The sequence below is a fragment of the Lepus europaeus genome, chromosome 22 (assembly GCF_033115175.1).
Source record: "Lepus europaeus isolate LE1 chromosome 22, mLepTim1.pri, whole genome shotgun sequence".
In the NCBI taxonomy this organism is placed as follows: Eukaryota; Metazoa; Chordata; class Mammalia; order Lagomorpha; family Leporidae; genus Lepus; species Lepus europaeus.
The window spans coordinates 30,861,179-30,871,067 of record NC_084848.1 but is presented as its reverse complement, the minus strand read 5'-3'; the positions used below and the strand labels follow the sequence as shown (position 1 = coordinate 30,871,067).

The 9,889-nt window shown below is 42.2% G+C and overlaps 1 protein-coding gene across 1 annotated transcript in view; it reads right to left on the bottom strand.

Annotated features, from left to right (window-relative positions):
• LOC133751436 (disintegrin and metalloproteinase domain-containing protein 20-like) overlaps positions 1-1,758 on the bottom strand; it is an 11,798-nt gene extending 10,040 nt beyond the window's left edge. Inside the window, exon 1 of the mRNA XM_062181484.1 lies at positions 1-1,758. This exon is cut by the window's left edge and continues 393 nt beyond it. Coding sequence (XP_062037468.1) covers positions 1-1,646 — 1,646 coding nt within the window. The 5' untranslated portion in view covers positions 1,647-1,758.
• Positions 1,759-9,889: the final 8,131 nt, after the last annotated feature.

The following is a 9,889-nucleotide window of genomic DNA, read 5'->3' as shown; positions in this document are numbered from 1 at the left end:
GTGCCTTCAATACCACAGTGGCCAAAACGAGTTCCTTGGGTGTTCATTTCATTGTAGCAACTTTCAGATGCACTCAGGGCCCCTGTGCCAAAAATCTGCTTACACTGAGAATCGTGGTTATTACAATTCTTTTCATAGCAGTAAGAGTCTATACTACAGAGGATGCCGTCCTGTTTATATACGTCATCTGGGCACTCATGTGACGTCCCGTTGCACCACTCTGGAAGATCACAATCACTGACTGGATGCCTACATACAGTTCCTTGTGGCAGGAGTTCACAGTCTTTGCAACAACCTCCAAATGCACAAGCTGCCCCAGGCTTTAGAACACAGTTCATCATACAACAACTATCATTTCCACACTCTTGTGTAGATCCACAGTCACACTGCTCTCCGTCTTCAACCACTCGGTTCCCACAGAATCTCAACCTTAAGATGTGCTGTGGTTGTGCAGGAGACAGGATACACGTTCCAGTATTCATAGTATTTGCCATATATTGGGAATAACTACAGTTGCTGAATCTCCGTGACTGCTGTCTAGAGGGATACATTATGCAATACCGATCTGGACATGCACACCACCGATCATCATGCAACATACCCAAATTATGACCAATCTCATGGGCCAAAGTAAGGGCAAAAATGCTGAATCTTCTGTCTTCAAAAACATCAACTCCACAGTTTACAGGACGTCGGCATACTCCTCCTATAAAGGCAACTCCAACTTTGTCACCATGCAATTCTTTTATGAACAGATGTGCAACATCATGGTGAAGACGGTTATCCAAAAATAAAAATTTCCAAAGAGCAAAACTCTCTGTAACTGGATCTAAGTCACCACTTGTATTTATGAGGTTTCGTACATTCCAGATTTCAATCCCAGTCAAAGTTACATCAACCCCCATGTGGTAATACAATTCATCCACTATATTGATAACCTGAAATACTTCAGCCTGCACTATTGACTCATTACTTTGACAGTAAACAAACCTACCATTGTCCACGACCACTGCCAGCTCAACAAATCGCCAGTGGGCCCACCAATTCAGATGAGAACGTGGTTTCAAAGTGAAGTTATATGATGCTTGAAATGCCAATTGACGTGCTATTGACTCTTCTGTTAACCCACATCTCACGTGTGGGGACTCTGTCTCATCACCCCCTACCTGATACACCAGGTGCTCAAATGTGGCAGAGTGCCTGATGGGTTTGATTTCATACATGAGGTCATTTATCTGTAGCATTCCTCGAAAACCTCCAGAACAGGTGCTGAGGGCAACCAGAGACTCGGGGGCCCCCTCCACGTAACCATGATAGTAACAATCATTAGGGACAAAGGGATGATCCTCCTGGAGGCCATGCTGCTCTGTGTAGGTGAACACAGGGAGGTGTGTGGAAACCAACAGCCTCTTGACCCTCAGGTGGACAGTGTGCCTCTGGCCCCCAATCTGCAGGCGGTAGGAGAGCCATCCTGGAGCCTTTGCACCTCTACCCCTGCTGGTCACCTTCGAGGGGATCACCACTTCTGGGGAGCTGAAATGCTGGGAGGGCCTGGCCTGGGAGAGGCCATGAATGGACAGAGATACCCCAAGGCAGAGCAGCAGAAGAGTGATCCTGGTGTGCATCAGGGCCACACACACTGCCATGCTGGTGCAGTTGTCATGGAGCCATAGTCCAGAAAAAGCAATGCAGAGTACTAGGAACTGCTGGTCTGGCTCCTCCCTCTGAGCTGCTCTGGGTCCCAGGCTGACCTTTATGGATCTGTGTCCTGGCAGGGGTGGACCATCAGTGCTGCAGGGCTGAAAGTGAAGAGAAGAAGAGGAGCTGGGAAAGGGCTGGGGAGGGTAGGAAGGGTGGGAAAGAGAAAGAAGACAGTGAGACTAACATGATTCTTGAATTGGGATCACAGCTGAAACAGTAAAATGCAATGGATTTGGTCTAAGCTATATATATGGAGAGGGAGTTTTCAATGGAAAAAGAAGATTGGTAATAGGTGGGTAATGGGTAACTGCCAAATATGGTTTTTAGATATATAGGATTCATTATATTGTATCCTGAATCTTATAAGTTACAATAAATATTTCTTATGTTACCCAAATTTCTCTTCCACTCCAAAACGTGCTGGCATTCTGCACCTTCAGCACGTATGTGAACAGCACACTTTTTTGTTCTTTTCTTCTTGCTGTTAGCTCAATCTTTCAATTACATGGACATTTTACGCAGATTGTGTTCTGTTCTATTTAGCAGGCATTACATCCCACTTAGAGGGCTCGTGCAGGGAGACCAACTAAATAATTGTTTTTTAGAATAATGACTTCTTTCTGCACAGAAGTCCACCATAGTCAAAGGAAGGCAGGACACTTGTCTCGTAACTGGGAGTGGGACATGTGTTTGGGGACTGGGCACAAAGCCCACATGCCACCAACCACATCGTGGAGGCAGCAGCCTTCTCTCCTCATGCATCCTGCACTGAATCCTAACATGCCCATTTAATTAATCAATGCAGATGATTTTCTGGTTTTCACAAGGCTTATGGTTACTGTGATCTACCTACTTCAATTTCTATTTTCTAAATGAACATGCAATGAGGAGCTTAACCATAGAGTAAGTAAAATGTTCAGAGGGGGCCATCACTGTGGCGCAGTGGGTTAACGGCCTAGCCAGGGGTGCCGGCATCCCATAGGGGTGCCGGTTCTAGTCCCGGCTGCTCCTCTTCCAATCTAGCTCTCTGCTGTGGCCTGGGATAGCACTGGAGGATGGCTCAAATCCTTGGGCCTCTGCACCCGTGTGGGAGACCCAGAGGAAGCTCCTGACTCCTGGCTTCTGGCTCCTGGCTCCTGTCTTCAAATCGGCGCAGCTCTGGCCTTTGTGGCCATCTGGGGAGTGAACCAGTGGATGGAAGACCTCTCTCTCTCTCTTTCTACCTTTCTCTGTGGTTCTGTCTTTCAAATAAATAAAATAAATCTTTAAAAAACTGTCCAGAGGACTACAATTTGTGTGAATTTTAAAACCTCATTATGTTGAAATATAAATTTTGGATCAGATAAATGTTAATTTCGCAATTCGCTGACATTTCCTTAGAAGTATCTCTGACTTTTGTTGCCCTGTGGCCTGTGGCCTTCAAGCCACCCCCTCTCTGCTTTCCTGCCTGCCTGCATGCCTGCTCTATGTGGCTCTTGGCCCATTCTCTGCCTGGTATGGCTCCAACTTAGCTTCTACATCACTTTCTCCCCTAAATGTAGTACTCACTTTCCTGCACATTTCTCTCACTGAATAAAATCCTTAAATTTTTTAAAATGTATCACTGATCATTTAATATTTGAAATCAAAAGGTAAAACAAATTTATAGATACACTGGAGGGCTCAAGATTGTAAATATACTATGTTACCAAATTTGTATATATGAAATTCATGAAGTTTGTATACCTTAAATAAAAGAGTTAAGTTAAAAAAAATAAATAAAAAGGGGACTGGTTCCAAGATGGCAGAGTAGGGAGGGAGTTTACTGCTCTAGTCTAGAAGAGATTAGCTTAAAAAAAGAGGAGACAGTGCAGTCTCAGGGAAGAGTTACGGAGAAAATAATACATGAAATGCTACCCAAATTAGAGGGACACAGTGGACCTACATTGAGGGCATGAACGTCCACGGCTCAGGACTCCAGCAGCTGAGAGCTTCCACACCAGCATGGGAGAGGTAGGTGAGACCAGACTGCAGAAGCCCAAGCCACTGGTGATAAGCTACAGGAAGACTCTAGAGGGAACCTGGCATGGAGCCCAGTGGGGGATAGTGTACCTACCAAACTAGAGGGAAAAAAAGGAGAGACACGTTTCTCTCTCCCAGAAGACCTTACAATGGTGTCCGGTAGCAAGCTGATAGAGCGGGCACCATTTTTTTTTTTTTGACAGGCAGAGTGGACAGTGAGAGAGAGACAGAGAGAAAGGTCTTCCTTTTTGCCGTTGGTTCACCCTCCAATGGCCGCCGCGGTAGGCGCGCTGCAGCCAGCGCACCGCGCTGATCCGATGGCAGGAGCCAGGTGCTTCTCCTGGTCTCCCATGGGGTGCAGGGTCCAAGGACTTGGGCCATCCTCCACTGCACTCCCTGGCCACAGCAGAGAGCTGGCCTGGAAGAGGGGCAACCGGGACAGGATCGGTGCCCCGACCGGGACTAGAACCCAGTGTGCCGGCGCCGCAAGGCGGAGGATTAGCCTAGTGAGCCGCGGCGCCGGCACCATTTTGTACATATGTAACAGCTGCACCAGTTTGTGTCTACACCCAGAAAACAGCTGAGTAGAAACTCTTGACTCTGGTAGGGAGAACTAACAGGGGCTGAGTGCTCTTGAATATGGGAGGCTTGTGTGCCGGAACTGTAAAAAAATAAAACTGAGGCTGTGCAGGAAGGCTCAGAGTGTGGCTGGGACTTCAGGCAGTCACTGTGGGAGAATCCACATGCTCAGGGCTTCCTGGTTACCTGGTAGTGGACATTGTTGGAGAATTTGAGCTTACACTGAAGACTGCGCAGATCCTTTGTATGGTCCTTGACACAGAGTAGACCAACATTACATCCACTGGGGCTAGTGCTAAGGCGCTGGTCTCCTATGAGGAGAGGAGCACAGCTGAGCAGAATAAATCTCCCTTCTGATTAAAAAAAAGAAGAGATTTACCAAGCTAAACCTGGGTGTGTCACCTGAGGCACGCCCTTAACCTTGAAGAACTGAACAGAGCTCCCTGGCCACACCCACTACAAGCCTCTAGATATTCAGTGAAAGCAACACTCCACATATATACAGAGTCATAGTACAAAGATAAAATTCACCACAGCTGAAAAAATTAAGAAACCAATGACTATCTCCACAAACATCAGAAAGAAGAACACACCAATTCAAGAAACAACAGTAAGAAAGACAACATGACACTCCCAAAAGAACAAAACACTTCAATACTAGATTGTAAAGATGATGATACTGAAGAAATGCCAGAAACTGAATTAAAAACATTGATCATAAGATTACACAAAAGTAATAAGAAGCAAATGCACAAGCTACTGAATTCTATACATGATATGAAAGAAAAATTCTCCCATGAAATTGAGGTTTTTTTTTTTTTTTGGACAGGCAGAGTGGACAGAGAGAGAGAGAGACAGAGAGAAAGGTCTTCCTTTGCCGTTGGTTCACCCTCCAATGATCGCCCCTCGGCTGGCACGCTGTGGCCGGCGCACCGCGCTGATCTGAAGCCAGGAGCCAGGTGCTTCTCCTGGTCTCCCATGGGGTGCAGGGCCCAAGCATTTGGGCCATCCTCCACTGCCTTCCTGGGCCATAGCAGAGAGCTGGCCTGGAAGAGGGGCAACCGGGACAGAATCCGGCGCCCTGACCGGGACTAGAACCCAGTGTGCCGGTGCCGCTAGGCGGAGGATTAGCCTGTTGAGCCATGGCGCCGGCCGAAATTGAGGTCTTAAAGAGAAATCAAAATGAAATGAAGAATTTAATAGAACAAAAAAAATGCAGTTGAAAGCCACAACAACAGAATCAGAGAAGCAGAAGGAAGAATATCTAACCTAGAAGATAAATCACAGGAAATTAGAGTCAAACCAAGAGCAAGAAGAGAAAATTAGAAATATAAAAAAAAGTTGAGAATCTACAGGATACTCTCAAACAACCCAACACACAGGTTCTAGGAGTTCCTGAAGGCGTGGAAAGAGAGAAAGGATTAGAAGGCCTTTTTAGTGAAATAACCACAGAAAACTTCCCTAATTTGGATAAAGAAAGAGACATCCAAGTACAGGAAGCATATAGAACTCCTAACAGACACGACCAGAAAAGATCTTCATCAAGATACATTGTAATCAAATTCACCACAGTAAAACATAAAAAAAAGACTCTAAAATGCGTTTAAGAGAAACACCAGGTTACTTTCAGAGGATCTCCAATTAGACTCACAGTGGACTTATCATCAGAAACCCTACAGGCTAGGAGAGAATAGCAAGATATACTCCTAGTCTTAAGAACTATCAACCCAAAATACTATAACCTGCAAAGCTCTCATTTATGAATGAAGGTGAAAGAAAGACCCTCCGTTAACAAACAGAAACTGAAAGGATTTGTCACCACCCATTCAGCACTATAGAAGATGCTTCAGGATGTGTTATACACAGAAACACAGGAACATGGTCATCACTATGAAAGAAGGTGAAGGAAGAAAATCTCCCAGTAAAAGTTAAAAGGAAATTCAAAGCAAAAATAGGAACACATTTGGAAATATGGCAGGGGTAAGTTGTTACTTATCAATAGTCATTTTGAATGTAAATGGCCTCAACTCTCCAGTTAAAAGACACAGACTGGCTGAATAAATTAAAAAACAAAACCCATCTATTTGCTACCTAGAAGAAACACATCTCGCTAACAAAGATACATGCAGACTGACAGTAAAAGGATGGAGAATGATATTCCATGTAAACAGAAACCAAAAAAGAGCTGGTGAAGCCATCCTAATATCAGATAAAATTGACTTTAACACAAAAACTGTTAAAAAGAGACAAGGGCACTATGCAATGATTAAGGGATCAATCCAACAGGAATATGCAACTATTATAAACATATATGCAGCTAATTACAGGGCACTTGGCTATTTAAAAGAAATGTTAAGGTATCTAAAGAGAGAAATAGACTCCAATACAATAGTAATGGGGGACTTCAACATCCCACTTTCATCAATGGACAGAACAACTAGACAGAAAAAATCAAGATACAACAAAGTTAATTGACACTATGCATCAAATGGACCTAATTGATATCTACAGAACTTTTCATCCTACAGTTGCAGAATACACATTCTTCTCAGCAGTTCACACAAATTTCTCTAGGATTGAACATATCTTAGGCCATAAAGCAAGTCTCAGCAAATTAAAAAAAATGGAAATCATACCATGCACATTCTCTGACCACAATGGAAGGAAGCTGGAAATGGACAACTTGGAAATCTCTAGAACATACACAAACACATAGAGACTGAACAACATGCTCCTGAATGAAGAGTGGGTCATGGAAGAAATCAAAAGAGAAATAAAAATTATCTCAAAACAAATGAAGACGACAATATCAAAACCTGTGGGATAGAGCAAAAGCAGTGTTAAGAGGAAAATTTATAGCAATTAGTGACTACATAAAGAAATTAGAAGGACCAGCTCCATGGCACAGTAGATAATCCTCCACCTGTGGTGCCAGCATCCCATATGGGCACCGGTTCTAGTCCTGGCTGCTCCTCTTCCAAACCAGCTCTCTACTATGGCCTGAAGAAGCAGTAGAAGATGGCCCAAGTGCCTGGGTCCCTGCACCCACATGGGAAACTGGGAAGAAGCACCCGGCTCCTGGCTTCAGATCGGCGCAGCTCCAGCCATTGCAGCCATCTGGGAGTGAACCAATGGAAGGAAGACCTCTCCCTCTCATTGTCTGTAACTCTACCTCTCAAATAAATAAATAAAATCTTTTTTAAAAAAAATTAGAAAAACACCAAATAAATGACCAGTAAATACATCTCAAGTTTCTATAAAAACAACAGCAAATTGAACTGAAAACTAGTAGGAGAAAAGAAATAATTAAAATTAGAGAATAAATCAAGACAATGGAAACCAAAAAAACAAAACAAAAGATCAATAAAATGAAGAGCTTATTTTTTTGGGAAAATAAACAAAATTGACAAATCATTGTTCCAACTAACAAAAAAAGGAGAGAAAAAACCCAAACCAATGAAATAAGAGATGAAAAAGGAAATGCAACAACAGATACCACAGAAATAAAAAAAATCATCAGAAATTACTACAAAGAGCTGTATGCCAACAAACTGGGAAACCTAGAAGAAATGAATGGATTCCTAGACACATACTAGCTACCTAAATTGAGCCATGAAGACAGAGAAAACTTAAAGAGACCCATAACCAAGATGGAAATTGAATCAGTAATAAAGACCCTATCAACAAAGAAAAGCACAGGACGGGATGGCTCCAATGATGAATTCTACCAGACATTTAAAGAACTAATTCCATTTTTTCTCAAGTTATTCAAAAGAACTGAATGTAAGGAAATCTTCCCAAATTCTTTCTATGAAGCCAGCATTACCTTAATTGCTAAACCTGAAAAAAAAATGCAACAGAGAAAGAAAATAACAGAACAATTTCTCTGATGAATATAGATGCAAAAATCCTCACCAAAATTCTAGCCAATCAAATCCAACAACACATCAGAAAGATCATACACCCAGACCAAGTGGGATTTGTCCCTGGTATGCAGGGATGGTTCAACGTGCACAAATCAATCAACGTGATACACCACATTAATAAACCTCAGAATAAAAACCATATGGTTATCTCAATAGATGCAGAGAAAGCATTCGATAAAATACAACACCCTTTCATGATGAAAACTCTAAGCAAACTGGGTATAAAAGGAACATTCCTCAATACAATCAAAGCAATTTATGAAAAACCCACAGCCAGCATCCTATTGAATGGGGAAAAGTTGGAAACATTTCCACTGAGATCTGGTACCAGACAGGGATACCCACTCTCACCACTGCTATTCAATATAGTTCTGAAAGTTTTAGCCAGAGCCATTAGGCAAGAAAAAAAATTAAAGGGATACAAATCGGGAAGGAAGAACTCAAACTATCCCTCTTTGCAGACGATATGATTCTTTATTATTTAGGGGATCCAAAGAACTCTACTAAGAGACTATTGGAACTCACAGAAGAGTTTAGAAAAGTATCAGGATATAAAATCAATGCACAAAAATCAACAGCCTTTGTATACACAGACAATGTTGTGGCTGAGGAAGAACTTCTAAGTTGAATCCCATTAATATAGCTACAAAAACAATCAAACATATTGGAATAAACTTAACCAAGGACAATAAAGATCTCTATGATGAAAATTACAAAACCTTAAAGAAAGAAATAGAAGAGGATACCAAAAAATGGAAAAATCTTCCATGCTCATGGGTTGGAAGAATCAACATCATCAAAATGTCCATTCTCCCAAAAGCAATTTACAGATTCAATGCAATACCAATCAAAATACCAAAGGCATTCTTCTCAGATCTGGAAAAATTAAGCTGAAATTCATATGGAGATGCAGGAGACCTCGAATAGCTAAAGCAATCTTGTACAACAAAAACAAAGCCGGAGGCATCACAATACCAGATTTCAGGACATACTACAGGGCAGTAGATATCAAAACAGCATGGTACTGGTACAGAAACAGATGGATAGACCAATGGAACAGAATAGAAACACCAGAAATCAACCCAAACATCTACAGCCAACTTATATTTGATCAAGGATCCAAAACCAATCCCTGGAGTAAGGACAGTCTATTTAATAAATGGTGCTGGGAAAATTGGATTTCCACGTGCAGAATCATGAAGCAAGATCCCTACCTTTCACCTTACACAAAAATTCACTCAACATGGATTAAAGACTTAAATCTATGACCCGAAACCATCAAATTATTAGAGAGCATTGGAGAAACCCTGCAAGATATAGGTACCAGCAAAGACTTCTTGGAAAAGACCACAGAAGCACAGGCAGTCAAAACCAAAATTAACTATTGGGATTGCATCAAATTGAGAAGTTTCTGTACTTCAAAAGAAACAGTCAGGAAAGTGAAGAGGCAACCGACAGAATGGGAAAAAATATTTGCAAACTACACAACAGATAAAGGGTTGATAACCAGAATCTACAAAGAAATCAAGAAACTCCACAACATCAAAACAAACAACCCACTTAAAAGATGTGCCAAAGACCTCAACAGACATCCTTCCAAAGAGGAAATCCAAATGGCCAACAGGCACATGAAAAAGTGTTCTGAATCACTAGCCATCAGGGAAATGCAAATCAAAACCACA